This window comes from Magallana gigas, chromosome 7 (genome assembly GCF_963853765.1).
Source record: "Magallana gigas chromosome 7, xbMagGiga1.1, whole genome shotgun sequence".
NCBI classification, from domain to species: Eukaryota; Metazoa; Mollusca; class Bivalvia; order Ostreida; family Ostreidae; genus Magallana; species Magallana gigas.
The window spans coordinates 51,864,071-51,883,228 of NC_088859.1; the positions used below are offsets into that span (position 1 = coordinate 51,864,071).

The window sequence follows — 19,158 nt, forward strand, 5'->3', positions numbered from 1 at the left end:
CTAGACGCATAGAGAACTCGGACCAATGACCGACACAAAGTTTGACTATCGCTGTCTTCCGTGCGGTATATCTTTTTTGGAAATACTTCTTATAAATACCTACAAAAGGCGTGACCTAAATTCCTCCCGTCTCCGAAGCGAAGAAAATCGACTCCCCCATGCGTTGGAATCGACTCCCCCCTACTTTTTGTCGACTCCCCCGCGTTAGGGGTTGTTTACGGTGGGGGTGTTCAGCAGAGCGGGTGCTCGCGAGCGCTCTCCAAAATTTGTGTTGCAGGTGTAGGGAAATTAATTGGCGAGCGCTGGCGAGCACCCGCTCTGTTGAACACGCCTGTGGTATCCCTAGCTGTCACCACCCCCAAACATGTCACCTGACGATGTGTACAGTGTGAAAATTCCAATCACTGCTTTGTGTCACTATTTAAGCAAAAACCTGTAAGTTCTAGAACATATCATATCATATTTGCGATGCATTAAACGCTTCGAAATAAATTCGCTTTTAGGGCGAGGTCTCTCCTCATTTTATGTTTTTAATGCTGTATAACTTTAATCATTTTTTCCAGAAAAAATAATACCAACCCTTGGACGATTCGGCAAGAGAACCGCTGACTTCTCGGCTCTAACCGACAACTTATAGCCTTACATCTCTAAATAAATAGAATGTTTTAGAAAAAAATATATGCTTCTGTTGTGAAAAATAGTATTTTGTGGCATTTTTTGATCGAAAAAAACTCCATTCATTTTTTAGAAGAATTTAAGAACGTGTCACTGGGTTTATATTACCAAACTAGTATATAGGTTACTAAAATAATTTAGCAACTTTGCAATTTACTTTGAGAAAAAGTAAGAGTGTACTTGTGTGCATCCTCACGATTTCGGGGTCCTGTGTCCACTTCGGCTGTGGGATGTTCCATGGCCATGCACAATAGGACTCAGGTCAGTCAGGACCCCCGATGTAGCCAGGATATTCACGAGATTACGGTGTAATCGATCTAAATTACTTTTTCACTAATTTCGTAATTACCATACAAGGGGCTTTTCTTTTTTAAATATCTTTTTACTTAAACAGAACAGGAAATAACTGTAGGAGGAAACAAAGAAATTGAAAAAAAAAAAACACCATGAATTATGCTACATCAATCATGTGAAATAAGCAAGGTCTGGAAAGTGGAAACCGCCTCGCACCGTTATCCATCTTCGCTAGCCAAGGGTTTACGATCCGCTTCTCTCCTCTAGAAGCGGATCGTAAACCCTTGGCTAGCTAAGATGACCATTATCAGAAATTGATAATGCTGGTTACGAATAAGACAAGGTACGAGCTAACAGGAATTTTCGCGAGAAAAAAATAAACAAGCATGACTTCGGCAGTTTAGACTCCACTGTCTTAAAAAGCCCATCTCACCGTGCAAACATCACTGGATTGACCATATTTCATTCTTGAATTGAAGCTCACATTTCTCCACAGATCTCCGTCGCTATAATCCGAAGATCACGCGCTAGCCGCAATCGGAATGTCAGACGAAGACGAGGAAATTCCGGACCTGGTTCCTGCCACCTTTGAGAGGGTCCCCATCACTGTCATCACTGGATTCCTCGGTAAACTAACAATTTACCGAAACATCTCACACTGATTACAATTTCACGCGACAAAATGTAATTAAAAAAAGGTTTTCATCCTTTCTATGCAATCAATTGATCAACAGTTTACACAAATTTCTACAATCAGGCAATATATTGCTCATGCTGTTTAAGATAAAATAGAATATGCTGAATGCAAATTAAAAATCAAATTTGTTAATGTTTAGAGCAATATATCTAACCATGCTAACCTCAGAAACACAGTACAATAGTAACAGAAAACGTCATACACAGACTGGCTGTATTAACAAAGATGTTTTCTATTAAATGTTCAGGAGCAGGAAAAACCACTCTTCTGAATTATGTCTTGACAGAGCAGCATGGAAAGAGAATCGCGGTCATCATGAATGAATTTGGTGAAGGTACATCACAGCATAACCCAAACAATGTTATTGTGCAAGATCTGGGACGTATACACTGTATTATATAGTATATACGTCCCCGGCTAGATGTAGAAGATGTTTCTGATTCTGTGTTTGTTTGCCTATCTGTACAATTATGTTATTGTTATGTGTAAGATCATTGGTCAGGTACAAGGACAACCAATAATGGATGTCCCGTGCCCCACTATCAACCATGGCCACTTTAATATTCTTCTTTCTTATTCTGACATATTCTTCTTAACCAATTACCTGTACTGGCCGTAGATGTAATTTCTTATGTAACTGTCATCCTTTCTCATTGGATTCAGGAGACTCTATTGAGAAGTCCATGTCTGTGGGACAGGAGGGTGAACTCTTTGAGGAATGGCTGGAGCTTAGGAATGGATGCTTGTGCTGCTCAGTCAAGTATGTGGCTAGTTGTGGTTCATTGTAGCAGGTATCAATGTAGCTCACATTGGCAGCTTTTGTGATTTGTGCACTCTTTTTTCCCACTGAACTTAGTACATGTGTATATTTTCAGAGATAATGGGGTCAAGGCCATAGAGAACCTGATGACCAAAAGAGGGCGCTTTGATTACGTTCTCCTGGAAACAACAGGACTAGCAGACCCTGGTATGGACTACATACTAACTCAGTCTTATTTTATGTTTGTGTCTTATTTCTCTTTCCTATAGCTCTATACAATGTTGCTACAATAATAAGATTTGACCCTTTTGTCTTAGTCTCAAATTAGACCATCACCACACATTTGGTTAAAGGTGCTAATACATTTCATTTGGAAAAAATCAATCATTGATTCTTTTGACCTGGAAGAATAATTTCTGAATATTTCTGAATTTTGTAATAACATGTCCTTGCACCTTTTGTAAATCAGGAAAATGACACACAAACATGCAAAATTAATAATTTGTAAAATTTGAACACTTATCCTTTGTTTGGTTTGGTTTGCCCATTATAGGCAGACAAGGTTTCATCTATTAACTTCCTATATTTAGTTAGTGTGGCTGAAGCTTTAATTGATATGTTTTCTACTCATTAGGTCCTATAGCCTCTATATTCTGGTTAGACGAAGAACTGTGCAGTGAAATATTTCTGGATGGTAAGTTAAACAATATCATGATTTCTAGTGCTGTAATAATAAAATGCTATTTATATTTTATATATGTATGTATTATTGACCTTTAAGAATTGTATTTGACTGCCTATAAAGATGTTAATTTATTAACACCACATGTTTTTGTTTTAATCAGGTGTCATCACCATGGTGGATGCTAAACACTGTCTACAGGTATAGAACACTGACTCAGGCTGTAGAATGAGATCCAGATACATGTATAATATCCATGGAATTAGGCTGTAGACTGAGATCCTGATACTTGTATAATATCCCTGCCTGGAATTAGGCTGTAGAATGAGATCCTGATACATTTATAATATCAATGGAATTAGGCTGAAGACTGAGATCCTGATACTTGTATAATATCCCTGCCTGGAATTAGGCTGTAGAATGAGATCCTGATACATTTATAATATCAATGGAGTTAGGCTGAAGACTGAGATCCTGATACATGTATAATTTCCATGGAATTAGGCTGTAGACTGAGATCAAGATACGTGTGTAATATCCATGGAAATAGGCTGTAGACTGAGATCCTGATACATGTATAATATCCATGGAATTAGACTGTAGAATGAGATCCTGATACATGTATAATATCCATGGAATTAGGCTGTAGAATGAGATCCTGATACATGTGTAATATCCATGGAATTAGGCTGTAGAATGAGATCCTGATACATGTATAATATCCATGGAATTAGGCTGTAGAATGAGTAAGCTGTAGAATGAGATCCTTATACATGTATAATATCCCCATGGAATTAGGCTGTAGACTGAGATCCTGATACATGTGTAATATCCATGGAATTAGGCTGTAGAATGAGATCCTGATACATGTATAATATCCATGGAATTAGGCTGTAGAATGAGTAAGCTGTAGAATGAGATCCTTATACATGTATAATATCCCCATGGAATTAGGCTGTAGACTGAGATCAAGATACATGTATAATATCCATGGAATTAGGCTGTAGAATGAGATCCTTATACATGTATAATATCCATGGAATTAGGCTGTAGAATGAGATCCTGATACATGTATAATATCCATGGAATTAGGCTGTAGAATGAGATCCTGATACATGTATAATATCCATGGAATTAGGCTGTAGAATGAGATCAAGATACATGTATTATGTAATTTTTTTAATGACAATTTGATATTTTATTGATATATCTAAGAGTTATAGTTCAAATTTGCTAATAAGTCATAACACACAAGTTTAGTTACTTTAATACTTTATAGTCTTAGTATTTCAATGCAAGAGTTATGGAACTTGGACAAGAATTGGAGACTTCCTGAGAATGAAAACTGGTAAATACCAATAGTTGCAAGTGTCAAGTTATTGTATGTCATTTAACAGTTTTACTCTCACAAAGTTAGTAAGAGTAGAATGGACACCAAAGCATTAGTCATACCAGTACCTCGCGTTACTGCTTGATCTGCCGGATTAATGCGTCTATGTAGAAATGTTTCTTTTGTTTTCAGCATCTAGAGGAAGTTAAACAAGATGGTTCTACCAATGAAGCCACACGGTGAGTGAATAGTATTCCACCTTTGGATTCTGTAGCTTGTACACCACCACTAGACTTTGTTCTGTTCTTGAATTTGGGACAGTATGTTTATTTTCCTAGTCCATCCATTTGTACAAGATTTGGGATAGTAATTCAGAATGAGTTTGGGTGATGTGACTGAATAATCATCTAGAAAGCTTGCTACCACCTTCGTACTTGAATACAATCTATACTTCAGTGTGACTATATTAAAATAATAGACTCGAATTTTTGGGCTTTAAAATTAATACCTAGAAATCGGAAGAGTACTGTCTTTTGTTTTGTATATTTTAAACATCATTGGAAATTCCTTTTAAAAATCCTGAAATCATCTGGATTTTTTGGATTTTACAATCTTGCGCATGCGCATTAATTACATTCACGCTAAATCACAGGAGGCTCTTTAGTTTATGTTTCCACAATATCACTTTTGCATGGATAAACTCAGAAACGATATTAGAATTACATGTAAATTTTCATTAAAAATTTATCATATATTCTGTTCATCAAAGGAAATACGGGAGATAACTCTCAGTGGCATATATGGCAAGAAAATAGGACTATGTTTTGAGGTGATACTTTTGTACCCTAGGGTACACTCCTATATCTTTAAGGAGAAAAGGGGTTACAAGGAGGGTACAGTGTAAAAGCATTGGAAAATGAAAGTAGCAAATTATTAAAAATACTTGTAAGTCACTAAGGTACAGAGGGTACAATGGTAACATAATGACTGAATGCCACAGACTTTTAACTGTGGTGAAGGTCTGTCCCTAGACACAGTTAGATTATTCTAGCTAGGCAGAATGTAGTGAAATTAATAGCATTATTGTCGGCTTAAAGCTTGGATGTGTAAATGTCGACAATACATTGATGTATCTATTTCGTAAATGTCCAATATCATATGCAATGTCAACCTGTGCATGCACAGGTCAAAGTCTAGTAAAAAAAATAATCATTTGATGTAAATATGTATTTGTATATAAATAGGTACAATCAGAAATGTGTCATAGCAAATCCAAGCTAACTTGCCAAATAACAAAAATTGTCTTTTTCAACATGTTTCTATAATTTGATATTTTTCTCCACAGGCAGGTGGCTCTAGCTGATGTGATTATAATTAATAAAACTGACCTAGTTAATGCCAAGGAACTAGACCAAGTCAAATCAAGTATACGGTATGTCAAGAGAGAGAGAGGAAGAAAACACAAATTCAATTTAATAAGGGATTCTGATGTGATATTTAGCTGACCCTGATGTATTTACTTTTCAGATCTATAAATAGATTAGCCAAATTAATTGAGACTACTAGGGCTAGGTAAGTATATACACAGTTCTTCATTCTTATCGTTTGCTATTGTTTCCATTTCATATTTTCATTAATAATACCTGTTTGTAAGCAGTAGTTTTGCTGTCAAAGCCATTTATGAGGCATTCGTTTCTTGTTTTAGAACTGACCTTGACTCCATATTGGATCTAAATGCATATGACGGCAAAAGTAAAACAAGGTAACGTACACAGGAATTGAGCTCTGTGCTTTTTTTTTTAAATGAAACTGTTCAATCAGTGTTGTGACTTGAAATAGGAGAAGTTAATGTGAGAGATACTTGGTATTTTTTTTTTCAGTTTGGAGGAATTGTTTCAAGAGAGAGGATTTGAGAAGGAAAATGTACACAAAATTGATCAGGTCTGTCAACTACAAATCTATTTTGGGGTATACTGGGCTGCGTTCAAGATCGTAGCTGCTACGTAGGGCTACGTAGTTGAACGGTAGACTAGCCTAGCTGCTACATAGATATTCGTAGCCTAAATATTTTATGCTAAGCATCAAATTCAAGATGGCCACCTTAGTTACCATTTTGTAACCAACCTGAAATCTATTTACTTAGTGATAATTTGTTCAGCCTTTAAGTTAAATTGAATATTAACATGTATATTTCCGCTTGAAATTAACAAATTATGTCGATATAATTAGTCTTAGTTGAATATTTCCAACTTCAAATCTGACTTAGTGGCTAACTTAGCGGTCCGCTCAAAAGACCTAGATATCTACGACCTGGTGGCTAGGCTAGCTGCTACGATCTTGAACGCAGCCCTGGTATTTATAATGATAGTACTTTATATTCTGTACGCAGCTTATATACATGTATGGTGGTTGATGGTTTTTAGGATGTGACAACATTTACCATGGAGTTTTCAGGAAATATGGATAAGCAGAGAATTGACAAGGTCCTACAGGATTTACTTTGGGACAAAGAACTAGTCAATTCAAGGGGAGATAAGCAGGAAATCTACAGACTCAAGGTACTCAACAACTTATAGATATACAATTCAAGGGGAGATAAGCAGGAAATCTACAGACTCAAGGTACTCAACAACTTATAGATATACAATTCAAGGGGAGATAAGCAGGAAATCTACAGACTCAAGGTACTCAACAACTTATAGATATACAGTACAAATACAAATAAGGAATATTCATGCAATGTTGAATCTCTCTCAAAGACAGACTTTCGTGACAAGAAATCTATTAATATCAAGCGTGGTTATTGCTTCATTCACACATAGAACACTAAAGGAAAGTGACAATAGCTGTGGGCTCTCTCTCTCTCTCTCTCTCTCATCATCATCAGAGTACACCTGACCAGGTTAGGAAATCTTATCATTTATCATACTTTCATAATGTTAAACAATATTTCAAAAAATGTAGCCACACGGTAAGTGAATAGTATTTGACCTTTGGATTCTGTAGTTGTACAGCACCACTAGACATGTTCTGTTCTAGAATTTAGGACAGTATGTTTATTTTCTTAGTCTCTCTCTTGTGGGCTCTCTCTCTCTCTTTCTCTCACTCTCTCATCATCATCATCCTAAGAGTGCGCCTGACCAGATCAGGAAAACCATTTATCATACTTTCATAATGTTTGGTATTTCTGAGGTGAGAGAGAACATCAATTTTATCAAAACAATTCACTGCTACTACTCACTAGATTTGATACTGCAAGATAAATATTAAGGTCATTGTAAATTATATGACCTTGAAACAGCATTTAAAATACTCCCCCCCCCCCTCCAAAAAAAATTTTAATTTTTTCAATATACCTGCAATTATAATTCTTGCTTAAAAAATCCCCCCTTTCAGGCTTTGTCTGTATTTTCCTGCAGGGTTTGATATCAGTGGCGGGAGATGACAGACGCCTAGTTGTACAAGCCGTCCACGAGTTATACGATTCCTTCTTCACGTCAAAATGGGAGGAAGAGGATCAACGGATTAACAGATTAGTCTTTATAGGTATATACTTGTTAACTTGTTCCACAATGTAATCAATTGCAACTATGCAGTTAACTAGTAGGGACAGTTAGACTAAGAATAACATGTCTTTCATATTATGATAGTCACTTTCTTTGTGACTTTGGGCTCAATAAAAACTCACAAAAAATATGTACCGGTAAATATGAATTTTCATCTTCCATCAAGTTAAAAATTTGATATACCGATACATGTATTTGTATTTTAAGATGAGATATTTTTTTCAATAAAATACAGACAGAAATCACATGAATGAAACAGAAAATCCCTATTCCCAAGCAGAAAGGGGAATACCCCCAGTACATAATGCTTTTTAACTTGTTCAGCAGCCATTGGCTGTAGAGCAAGTGATTTTCTTTATTAGGGCTAGTATGACTTTATAGACACCAGCACTGACTTATGTCTAGCTACAGCCTCGGTCACGGTGGGTTAACTCAGGGGTGAACCAACTTAGGTATAAAGGAATTATTTCTAGCTAGGTCAGTTGGATCTTGTCAGTAACAAAGTTCACAGACAACTAAAATTTAGATTTTAGGAAACTGGTCTCTTAATTCTACAGTAACTGCAAAATGTAAAGCATTAAACCTAATGATTTCTGGGGGGTTGTTCCTGCATTCATTGAATTACAAACATTTGTTCTTGTTAATGACATTACACAGGGAGATTTAAATCTGTGGAGTGTTTGCTCCACTAACACAACAGACTTCTAGAGTAGATGTGAGGTTTTAAAATGTTTGGATTGAGATGTTAACTGTATACCCAGCTGTTTGTCATCTCTTGACAGGTAGGAACTTAGAGAGAGCCTCCCTGGAGTCCAGGCTCGCTCTGAGGGGACCAGCCAATCAGAGCTCTTGATGACGGCTCCACTCGACCCGTCGAGGCTTAGGATAGCTGGGGGAATTGGACGGTATTAATATTTATTGTTCCTGCACACAACAATTGGGCCTAGGATTTAGTGCCTCTCCAGAACATTTAATTGTGATCCAATGTCAGCTACTGCCAAATTTTACCAACGAAAACAGAAAGATTGTTCACATGGATTTATTTTATTAATATGGACAAAACACTCTCAACAAATATGCACAAAAATTGATGCTAGGCAATTGAAAGACTGAATGTGGGCCACAGTGTGTTGGTAATTGATCAACACATAAAATACATGTGGCGTGTGGCATTGAATAATACTGACGGTTTTAGCTACCACTGTTTGTTAATAAATGAATAATCAAAACTAGAAACAGCAAGTTGTTGACTTTTGCTTACTGTAGTATCACCTTAAACAGCTGAGACTTGTCACTTGTTTATGAAATCTATTCACATTTAATGACAGTGGTCACCCTTCCTTCAAGTACAGGTTTCCACAATGGCAGACTCAGAGTTTGAATTAGAGGAAGTAGACAGGGCAAGGATACTTTTTGATAACGCCGGTTTCTTCATCCACTCGGGCTGGTATTGGTCAGAGTAAATTCGGAATATGGTAGTCATGTCGGGAATTATAGCTGGTTTGGCCCGCCGGGAGAGTGCGATCAGTTTGGCGGTTGAAGGGTGGGGAATGCGGCCTTTTTTGTACGACGACGGACGCTGTAGGGAGTCAAAATCGTCGATCTCGTCTAAAACCAACTGCCGGGCGTCCATCCCATCCACGAACGTTTCACTTCTCTCGAACTCTTGCGACGTTTGGAGGTTCGGGAATCTGAGCGACTGCGCGGACCAGGGCAGCTGGTCCTTGTGCTTCTTCCCGTGATTACAGGGCTGGGTGGTGGGGGGCTGGTACATGGTCGACTCGCGGGAAAAGGACAGAGTGGTGGCGCTGGCGGGGAGAGATGGGAGAGTCCGGCGAGGGGTGTACTTGGAGGACGACTCGTTCCCGCCTCTCTGAGCCCATTCGGTGGCGTTGAGAAATATTTCGTTATCGCGTAAAGTGGGTGAGGCGTTGCCCTTCTTTAGTAATAAATGCGCGGATACAAAATGCCCCTTCTTTAGCGCCAAGAGAAGAGAGGTGTAGCCAAGACTGTTTCTGGTGTCGATATCCAGTCCGAACTTCACAAAACAGTCCACTAACATCTCCACTATGGACGGGTTGCCGCTGCTGGCGGCGTGATGGAGCGGTGTGTTGCCGTCGTTGTCCGCCTCGTTAATGTCTAGAACGTCCTCCTTCAGAATTAGACCCACAATGGACGCACGTCCATTCATGCACGCGTAACTCAGGGCAGTCCTTCCTAGCGCGTCTCTCAAATTCAAAAACGCTCCGGCACTGAGAAATATCTTGGCCATTTTGTAACCGAACTCTTCTTCAATCATGCAGGCAAGCATCATGGGGGTCCGGCCGTGGAGATCCTTACAGTCTACATTGACGTTGTGTTTGGCGACTAGCAACCGGACCTGATGCAGACGACAGTCCAGCACCGCCTGATGCAGCGCTGTTTTGATTGGGCGCCTGAATAATCCAGAACCCACCGAAGAACCCGTCGGCTGCAATGATGTGGACATGTTCTCTGCTGCGCCTGTGAAGACAAAATGAAGGAAACTGTTGAACAATGGGCTGTTATTTCACTGTTAGTGTGTTTGGCACGATGTCTGTTATTCAAGAGGATTTTGTTTTAATGAAGTCAATGCCGATGGTTGATCGCTCGTTTTGGCGTACTTTGGGATTACGGATCGGGGCGGGTAATCCGGGCTGAATAATGTTTGTGTATTTCGGGGCGGGGGATTACAGGTTTTCATATGAAGTCTTTGTTTGCTCAGAATCAGATTGATTTAATATAACTTAGAACTGAAATATTTGAACAACTTGTAGTGGAGATCGTACACTTGTGTAGAGTGGGTCGTAAATACATCTACATATGAAATACAACTGATGTCTACTTGATTTGACATTGACTTGACACTGTGTTATACCACGGGTCAGTGTTATCATTGAGTACCACGGATTTAATCAGAGAACAAACCCTAATCGATCTCCTATCAGTGTTTGTGCCTCGGTAACTCCTGACTTTTAAGATCCGTCATTCCTGTGTTTGAGGGGGGTCCGGTATATTCTGAAACAATGCCGAGCTTGTTTTCTGCTAGGGTAGAACTGCTTTTAAAAGATAAAATAAGGCCAGGCATTCAGAAACTTTACGTCTGCATGTCTTGCAAAGTTACTTGGTATTCTAATAAACATGGGAACCCCTTACCCAAGAATTTTAGTACAACTTGGCAAATTTGATTTTTATCTATTATTGCTAGAGGCGAATCCTCGAAATAAAATGCCAACAAATATGGTAATACACGAGTATGAACCCCACGAATTGATAAAATTTCTTTTATACGCGAAAAACTATCTTGCTGAAAAATAACTTTTTGAGAAGGGGAAAAATCGATTCCAAACCTGTATGGTATATTTCAAATGTGCTCAAAAGACATATCTCCTTTAAACTATTACATAATTCTTGTATTTTAATATTTGTTCCTTGATCTTTGAAGTACTTTTTAATGAATTGTTTAGAACATTAACTGCATTGAAGAAATCGATATTCAAAGTCTCTATTGAGTACTTGCCATATTTCACATTGCATTAGGATCTCGACATTGTCGATCACATGGGAAAATGCACTGCTAGACGTCTGTCACTTTTTGAAAACTTAAAAATTGAAGTGCTGATAATAAATAGCGCCGCCATCCGACGGGGATTTATTCCTTTGTACCGGGATCTATTGCAACCCGTTCTGTTGGAGTCAAAACGGCATCGATTGTCTGTTTATCCGTGTCTTACCTGGCGTTATATTTGTACAACACCTGAAGGAGGAGCTACAATAAACAGGGCTCTCATTTTATCAATTAAACATTTAACACAGAACACCGACTGAGCAGTCTTATAGAAACAAGGCGTTCAAGTGGTCCCAACAAGACAATATTACGAAGCTACATCAGAACACTCGAATTGATAGTAATCAAACTTTAACGGTTTCTTCTTTGTTGATTCAATTCATAACGCAAAGTACGTGAAGGCAGGGACGAGATGAAATGCGTGTCAGCAGAAAAAAATGTTGATAAAGAAATGGTAGGATTTAATTGATTTTAAACGCATCCATTGCGGCGAAACTGTGTCAAACTTAATTAAATTTCAATAAAATCTTACCTTGATATCTATCACCTGTATTTTTTGTCAGTGGGATAGGTTACTAAAGTATTTGTTACAATCACTGTTTTTTAAGTTTACTTTATTATGAATTGTACGTAATTCCTTGGCCTGCATTTTTATTGTCTTTGATAAGTAATGTTAATTCTTTTGTACCAGTATTTGAAATATGCATATGTTAATTAGTTAAGAAATTTTTACAAATGATTAGCATAATTTTACAAATCAGAAGGAGTAACTTCCCAGGGTAATTGAAATGAAGTATAAACCAGTACATATTAAAGGAAACGTGCATATATTTTTTTTAAAATAAAGTTAAGATAGTGTCCTTTACAAAAATTTAGATTATTGATAATCAAAATTTGTAGTTGTCATGTACAAATTTTGATTATCAATAATCTAAATTTTTGTAAAGGACAATAGATCAGATTCTTATTCTGCGATCTCTGAAAATCTACCTGGAGTTCTAAATAATCGTAGAAATGAGGAAGCGCAAGGTTTTAGTGTAATACATTATTTGGGGTGCCAAGACAAGGGGGTGGGGCGCGATAGGATATACTGCGAAGGGGGGGGGGGGGATGATAATCCTGTGAAGACAAAAAAAATTAGCCTTATTGGTCGGGTAGACAGAAAATACACCAAAGAATCCCTATACTGGGAAGGTGGCCGTAACGCGGGGAAATCCCTTGTTGAATTAATATCTGTAGGGTGGAGAAGAAAGTCCCTGAACCGTGGGGGTTGGGTCTGAGAAAACTGGATATTCATATACTTACTGCGTTGTCCCGTAGATACCGTTCCCCTACTGGATAATCCAGATCTGTCCATGACGGCCACAATCTACAAATCCTATAATCCTCTGTCACCCACTTATAACTTTCACATTGTTAAGTGGTTGTAATCGATTACTGATCAAGCTTTGTGCATTTTAAATGACGACTTACATCTCTCCCCCCGGCTCGCTTGAGAGATCTTGACATGGAGTAATATGAGCGTGGTTGCTAGGACCGCTCAGTGCTTCACACGAGCTAACAGAAGCGTGTAGGGTTATTGACACGTTGTAGACGGGGCAGCCAGTCAACTGATTAACCTGTTACTACACTTTAAACAATAGCGGGCGCAGTACACAACACAGAGAGACCGTGAGGGACCCAGTCCCAGCGCGCTACCCCGGAACGCTTTATATTACATGTACCCTAAATAGAGTTTCTGTGTAACTCGACGACTATATATTCACAATTATTATTGATATGCAAGTGTATTTATTACGGGCTATTTCCTATGCTTTTATATATTAGAAATATTAAAAACTTCAAGATAAACTTAAGTTTCTGGGAAAGGTCAGAGGTCAGGTCAGGTTTGTGAGGTCACATCCTGATGGACACGCCCCTCCTGGGAAGATCGACAAGAAAAGACTAAGGTATAAAAAATTCAGTTTTGATTTTTTTTATTTGTCAATTATAACAAAATGTCCCCAAATATTTTAGAATTAGCTACATTAACTTACGAATGATGTCTTATAAAATTTCAAAAGCTACATCAAATCAAAACTTGGACTCAAAGAGCTGGGCGGTCGTAGTCATTTTTAGACAAAACTTATCTCCTGGAAAAGGAGAGATCTGTATAAAGATGTTGGAAAATGTACTAAAATTTTATAATTATCTATAGTATTTGTTAGATCTGATGGATTATTTCATTGGTCATCCAGACCTCTTAGGTTAATTAACTCTCGATCAGTTTATTGTCTTGTGACCGGACTGACCCTGATCTGAAAATTTCCCTTTTCTTGTTCATCCCTCTCATTTTCAACGATCCATGCAAAAGGATATGGAATGATAGGTAAAACCTTACTATCGTGGCATTTATAAAGAAAAAAAGCATTGCTTCTGTCGGAGGGACACGAGTCTGTCGAGTTATGGACATAAGATCTGTATCGAGTCTGTCGAGTTATCGACATAAGTTATCGACATAAGATTTGTACCGAGCCTTTCGAGTCATGGATATAAGACCCGTATCGAGTCTGTGAAGTTATGGACATAAGACCCGTATCGATTCTGTCGACTTATGGATATAAGACCCGTATCGAGTCTGTCGAGTTATAGACATAAAACCCACACCGAGTCTTTCGAGTTATGGATATAAGACCCGTATCTAATCTGTCGAGTTATGGACATTAGACATCGAGTCTATCGAGTTATGGATATAAGATCCGTATCGAGTCTGTCGAGTTATGGACATAAGACCCGTATCGATTCTGTCGACTTATGGATATAAGACCCGTATCGAGTCTTTCGAGTTATGGAAATAAGATCTGTATCGAGTCTATCGAGTTATGGACGTAAGACCAGTATCGAGTCTGTCGAGTAATGGACTTAAGATCTGTATCGAAACTTTCGAGTTATGGAGTATGGACATAGGATCTGTATTGAGTCTGTCGAGTTTGTCTCGAATAATTTGGTGTTATTGATCTCTATCAAAAAATATGTATTGCATTTAAAATACTCGGTTTATAGTCGATACGACCGAATTAATTTGAGTATGGACCAGCATATTAAGCAACTAATTTCGGCGCTGCTTTAAAGGTTTTAAATGTTTCATAAAAGACCAACGCTAAGTTAACACATTGTGAAATCAATTTTATACATCAACATTTATTGCAGGCATCAGCTTCTTTATATAGAACTGTTCTTTCCTACCATGTTGTATGCGAGCATCATTCATTCATTCATTCAAAAGTTACTCTCTCTCTCTCTCTCTCTCTCTCTCTCTCTCTCTCTCTCTCTCTCTCTTATAACCACTCTGAATGAAGATACGTCCCTTTGGTAGCAAGAAATATAATCTGCTGCTTCGTTTCGACCGGTGCCATTCGATATCTTGCTAGCTGTTCTAGTATCATCTAGTCCCTAATAAAGCCATGACGATACCATTACGTGTAATTCTCAAAACGAAACCTGTAATCAAGTTATAAATATTCTTTTCGTTACAAACTACTTTAAATTCCAACGGACCCTGAAAAATGAAATTTGATCCTAATGTCAAACCGGGTATAGATACAATGTTATCCGAACGCACCTCATATATTATAACTCTTGTGTCTTCGTGCCATGATAAAGTTGTAAATTTCAACCGAAGAATTGGTCAGTACATCATGAATCCTGTATCTTCCTGTGGATTGACTGACAAAAGAAACGTGTATGAACGTCAGGGGTAATGAATCCGTTGGCTGATCAAGCAGGAAGGGTATTGGTTGGGGGTGAGAGGCGCACCTGTCGCCTATAGACGGTGTTACCTGTCGCTGTTATAGGTACGCTTACACCTGTGTTACATATTTTTCTCCGTGCTAGGGATAAATCTGTGACCGTTACCCGGGATTGTGCGGTAGGGACCGGCGTCGCTACCCCCGGGGAGTTCGTGACCCGACGGTCTGGTGTAGGAGACCTTTCATTGATAAATCAGCTGACGGTAGGTTGTCTTATCGCCAAGTATATCTACACGGCGAGCTCCCCAGTCGGTATCATGACTTAAGACAGTACCGCAAGAAAAGAATATTGATCGAAAACAAATCATTGGTACATGTATTCCGGGTGATTTATTGTGGTTACATGTTTAAATTTTAGTCGGATATTTCGATTTCTTGGCCTTTCATATCTGATTATGTCCAATTCCTGGCCCGATTTGCTGTACAAGTTGACAAGAAACGGGAAAGTGGAAAAGGCAGCAATTGTGGACCAGCATGGTCACGTGATCGTGTCAAGCCGCGGCTTCAACGTCACCAAGGAAGACCTTAACAGCGTTCGAAGCGCCTTCTATGGTTGTCACAGTACCCTCATGAAAGTCAAAGTTCACGGACAGTTATACACCTGTTTCAGACACAGCACCCCTACCGACACAGTGGTTGGACAGGCAGGGGACGACATCCTGGTCATCCACAGGACCGAGGGGCTGAGCGTGGTGGGGCTAGGACACGCAGGGACCCCCGGCTCATGCTTGTTTGAAATCACAAAATTCGCGACTGAAATTCAAGAAAAACGGAAGAACTCGCGTTTTAAATAGAACACCAGATATGACCCAAGGCAATCGTGTTATACTAAATATGTGAATAATTCTGCGTGGTTCGTCATAACATGTTAAGGATATAGACTGTTTACATCTGTCTTTACTCCAGTCAGAAACATTGAATAAGTTCTGATTTAAAAATCCGTTCCACGATCGTCAAGTTTTGTTGGTGACTGTATACTAGTTCGTGTGGCGACCCCTGCACTACACCTGTATTGAGTATAATGAACTGAAAGTTCACGATGTTATCAGTTAAATAATAATGTCAGCGAGACATGCACCAGGTGAAATGGAAATCAGCTGTAGAAAGAAGACAAGTCGCAAAGATTATGAAATATTTGGAGACATTTCTTACGAAACTCCTGAGAAAACTTCACACAAGACCGTCTTCGACCTTTACCTTCCTCGATCTCGCGGAGGCGCGGATCTAACCCCTCGCCCATCGCAACCGGTCGCGGTGTTTGTCCACGGCGGGGGATGGCGCCGCGGAGACAAGGATACGTGGAGACATTTCGTATTTCAAGACGTTAATTTTCTGGCAGCGTTCTTTTACTGGTGCTACGGTCTGTACGGGAACGTGGGAAAGGAGTTCGCCAGGAGGGGGATACCGTGCGTTGTGACGTCGTACCCTCTCACAAAACTGAAAACGCCATGGCTGTTGTTGGAAATGGCGACGTCATATTTTGGCTCTGTGATATTTTGTGGTATTTTGTTATTCATGATTTTCATTTCGGTGTTTGTGATAGATTTTTTGACAGGTCTGATTTTTATAACTGTTTTCCCCAGACAACGATTCAGCATTACCGTGTCAGACGTTCTGACAGTTTACCTCGTTTTTGTGAATCTAGTCACTCTTTTCGTCATTTCAATACAGAGATCTAAACATGGACTCCAAACACACCACGTGATCGCTCTCTGGGCCGTTCTTCTCGGGCATCTTTTCGCAGTAATACTACTCGAACACTCTTTACTGAGCCTGTGGATGTTTAGTTTTTTAACTGTTCAGGGAACTCTGCTACAATTAAATCTAAGATCTGAAGACTATACACATGATGACCAGCTAACGGCATTATCAAAGTGCATCAAAAAAGTAGTCGATATAGGACAGGAAACGCGTTACTATGACTACAACTCCCTGTTCCTGATCGGGCACTCGGCGGGCGGCCATCTTTGTTCACTCATCGCTCTCCGCCCCGACGTGCTGGCTAGTGCTGGCGTGGAGTCTACTCCTATTAAGGTATGATTCACATGCGAATAGTAGGGGTGAAATTCAACTTTTATTAAATTTTACTTTAAGTACTAGTATATTACTACGTGATTTTTATTCAAGAATTTCATTGAATATAGCGATGTGCACAGCAATATTTTTACGCGCATTGTAACGGTCAGTTGCAATTTTGTAGAAATGTTTATGCAACTGGTGATTGTAAGGTATAATAGCAAGGATACACTAGAAATGGCATTGAGAATGTTTTCCCCACTTTTTCAGGGTGTAGTGGCGATCTCAGCGGTCCTACAGGTGGAGAAGCTCAACACCCCCGCCCTCCGCCCCCTCTACCTCCACCCCACGTTTGGCAAGGACCCGGATGACTGGTCGTCTGCTTGTCCAATGAGTCGTCTGCAGAACAAAGAGTATTCAGACCTCCCCAACTTTCTAGTCATTACAGCCGAGAAGGACTGGCATCTCCACCACGAGGCCGCCATGTTTGCTGAGGAGCTCGGGGGTCGGGATGCTCACCGGGGGAGTGTGGTGTTCCCCCGGACCACCCATCTATCGATTATTTGTAACTTTGACAGGGAATGTGAAGTCCTTAACACCAGCGTGGCTAACCAGTGCGTCCAGTTCATACAGCAAACGTATGACGCAGAGCAAACGAGTACAACTTGTGCTTTACAGAGGAATAGGGGGAATGTCACGTGATTATCAGCATTTTTTAACGGAAAGATGTTTGGTTGACAATTCTTTAATTGTGTTGTGTTTAATGTGTTGTCTTATTTTGTTATATCATTTTGTCTGTTAATTAATCATTGTAAAAATATAATTTATACTATATAAATCATACCTTAATTTAAACTATACATAATCTATAGCTCTATCCTATAGGAGTGTATACCTGACCCAGACATCATTATCTAGGACAATACTATTGAGAATGAATGTTATCAAAATCAAATACAGGTCTATTAAAGTGTACATGCACGACCTAACTGGAGTAACTACGTGTATAGGCTGTGACCTACATCGATAAGACGTTGGTTCGACACCCGTATTCAACATTTATCAAATAATTTAAATATTAAGAAAACAACTAAAATCAAGGTACAAAAACTGTACCCGTCCAATATTTGTACAAAGTTACGGATTTTTTAGATCATTAAATATTTGTTATTTTATAAGATATTGGCGCTTCTGATTGGTCGAAAAATTTTTTGGATACCTGCATCAATAAAAAATTTTCTGGATCTACTTTTCTCAACTGTTCTGGTTTAACACTAATCATAGAACGGTAATTTCCAAAATAAACACTGTCAACAAAATGTAATGTTGTGTCTGTTTATTGGTCAGCAAACAAAAGACATCTTTATAAAAATATAAAAGTAAAAGTTCAACCTTCAAAAATAAAACAATACACCTTTATTTATTTCACTAAATGAAAAACTAAACGTCTTCTCACGATTTCGTCTGCTTGAGATCAACGACCAACATTTACGGCGAGGCTGGCTGTTCCAATTCCAGGAATAATTATAACGAGTAGGTATATATATATACTTACACGGTAACACTAACGATACTAAGGTTGGTCAGTTGGTCCATTTTAGAACCTATGATATGATGTCCCAAAAGTAGCTTTCAATTATCTTTCTTTTCTATATTGTTTTAAGTATTGTCTGACATAGAATACAGTAAAAATTTTGTAAGTTTTACAGTAAAAGAGTTTCATATCTAAAAATGTCGAAAGAGATACAAAAACAGTTGTTTCGG

At 38.7% G+C, this 19,158-nt stretch overlaps 3 protein-coding genes across 6 annotated transcripts; 2 read left to right on the forward strand and 1 right to left on the reverse strand.

Annotated features, from left to right (window-relative positions):
- Positions 1 to 1,312: 1,312 nt before the first annotated feature.
- Positions 1,313 to 9,240, forward strand: LOC105334268 (zinc-regulated GTPase metalloprotein activator 1B). Of its 2 annotated transcripts, XM_066066845.1 has the most exons (14): positions 1,315 to 1,596; positions 1,914 to 2,000; positions 2,330 to 2,426; positions 2,542 to 2,633; positions 3,061 to 3,120; positions 3,272 to 3,309; positions 4,631 to 4,677; positions 5,784 to 5,870; positions 5,966 to 6,010; positions 6,144 to 6,200; positions 6,319 to 6,379; positions 6,862 to 6,996; positions 7,858 to 7,984; positions 8,787 to 9,240. In XM_066066845.1, the coding sequence occupies exons 1-14, from the start codon at positions 1,512 to 1,514 to the stop codon at positions 8,855 to 8,857; spliced, it is 1,089 nt and encodes a 362-aa protein (XP_065922917.1). In that variant the 5' UTR covers positions 1,315 to 1,511; the 3' UTR covers positions 8,858 to 9,240. The 2 variants fall into 2 exon arrangements, 1 of the variants encoding a protein (XP_065922917.1); XR_004598653.2 differs by lacking the exon at positions 8,787 to 9,240 and having other exon boundaries at positions 1,313 to 1,596; positions 6,862 to 7,122.
- Positions 9,028 to 13,178, reverse strand: LOC105334267 (inversin). Of its 2 annotated transcripts, none has more exons than XM_011437648.4 (2): positions 12,896 to 13,178; positions 9,028 to 10,506 (listed from the first exon to the last, which is right to left on the reverse strand). In XM_011437648.4, the coding sequence occupies exons 1-2, from the start codon at positions 12,945 to 12,947 to the stop codon at positions 9,347 to 9,349; spliced, it is 1,212 nt and encodes a 403-aa protein (XP_011435950.1). In that variant the 5' UTR covers positions 12,948 to 13,178; the 3' UTR covers positions 9,028 to 9,346. The 2 variants fall into 2 exon arrangements, with proteins under 2 accessions (XP_011435950.1, XP_065922916.1); XM_066066844.1 differs by lacking the exon at positions 12,896 to 13,178 and adding an exon at positions 10,951 to 11,358.
- A 1,934-nt stretch (positions 13,179 to 15,112) lies between these two features.
- On the forward strand, positions 15,113 to 19,044 carry LOC105334262 (uncharacterized). 2 transcript variants are annotated; one of them, XM_034459078.2, is made up of 3 exons: positions 15,113 to 15,581; positions 15,737 to 17,412; positions 17,665 to 19,044. In XM_034459078.2, exons 2-3 carry the CDS (start codon positions 16,438 to 16,440, stop codon positions 18,094 to 18,096), a joined length of 1,407 nt encoding a protein of 468 aa, XP_034314969.2. In that variant the 5' UTR covers positions 15,113 to 15,581; positions 15,737 to 16,437; the 3' UTR covers positions 18,097 to 19,044. The 2 variants fall into 2 exon arrangements, with proteins under 2 accessions (XP_034314969.2, XP_019925308.3); XM_020069749.3 differs by having other exon boundaries at positions 15,113 to 17,412.
- Positions 19,045 to 19,158: the final 114 nt, after the last annotated feature.

Bases quoted from the DNA above. Each gene is read 5' to 3' on its own strand.
- LOC105334267 (XM_011437648.4), bottom strand. From the start codon at position 12,947: ATGGACAGATCTGGATTATCCAGTAGGGGAACGGTATCTACGGGACAA. The intron at 10,507-12,895 runs GTAAGTATATGA...TTGTCTTCACAG, and splicing joins GGTATCTACGGGACAACGCA to GCGCAGCAGAGAACATGTCC.
- LOC105334268 (XM_066066845.1), top strand. From the start codon at position 1,512: ATGTCAGACGAAGACGAGGAAATTCCGGACCTGGTTCCTGCCACCTTT. The intron at 2,634-3,060 runs GTATGGACTACA...TCTACTCATTAG, and splicing joins AACAGGACTAGCAGACCCTG to GTCCTATAGCCTCTATATTC. The intron at 7,985-8,786 runs GTATATACTTGT...ATCTCTTGACAG, and splicing joins TAACAGATTAGTCTTTATAG to GTAGGAACTTAGAGAGAGCC.
- LOC105334262 (XM_020069749.3), top strand. From the start codon at position 16,438: ATGTCAGCGAGACATGCACCAGGTGAAATGGAAATCAGCTGTAGAAAG. The intron at 17,413-17,664 runs GTATGATTCACA...CCACTTTTTCAG, and splicing joins TGGAGTCTACTCCTATTAAG to GGTGTAGTGGCGATCTCAGC.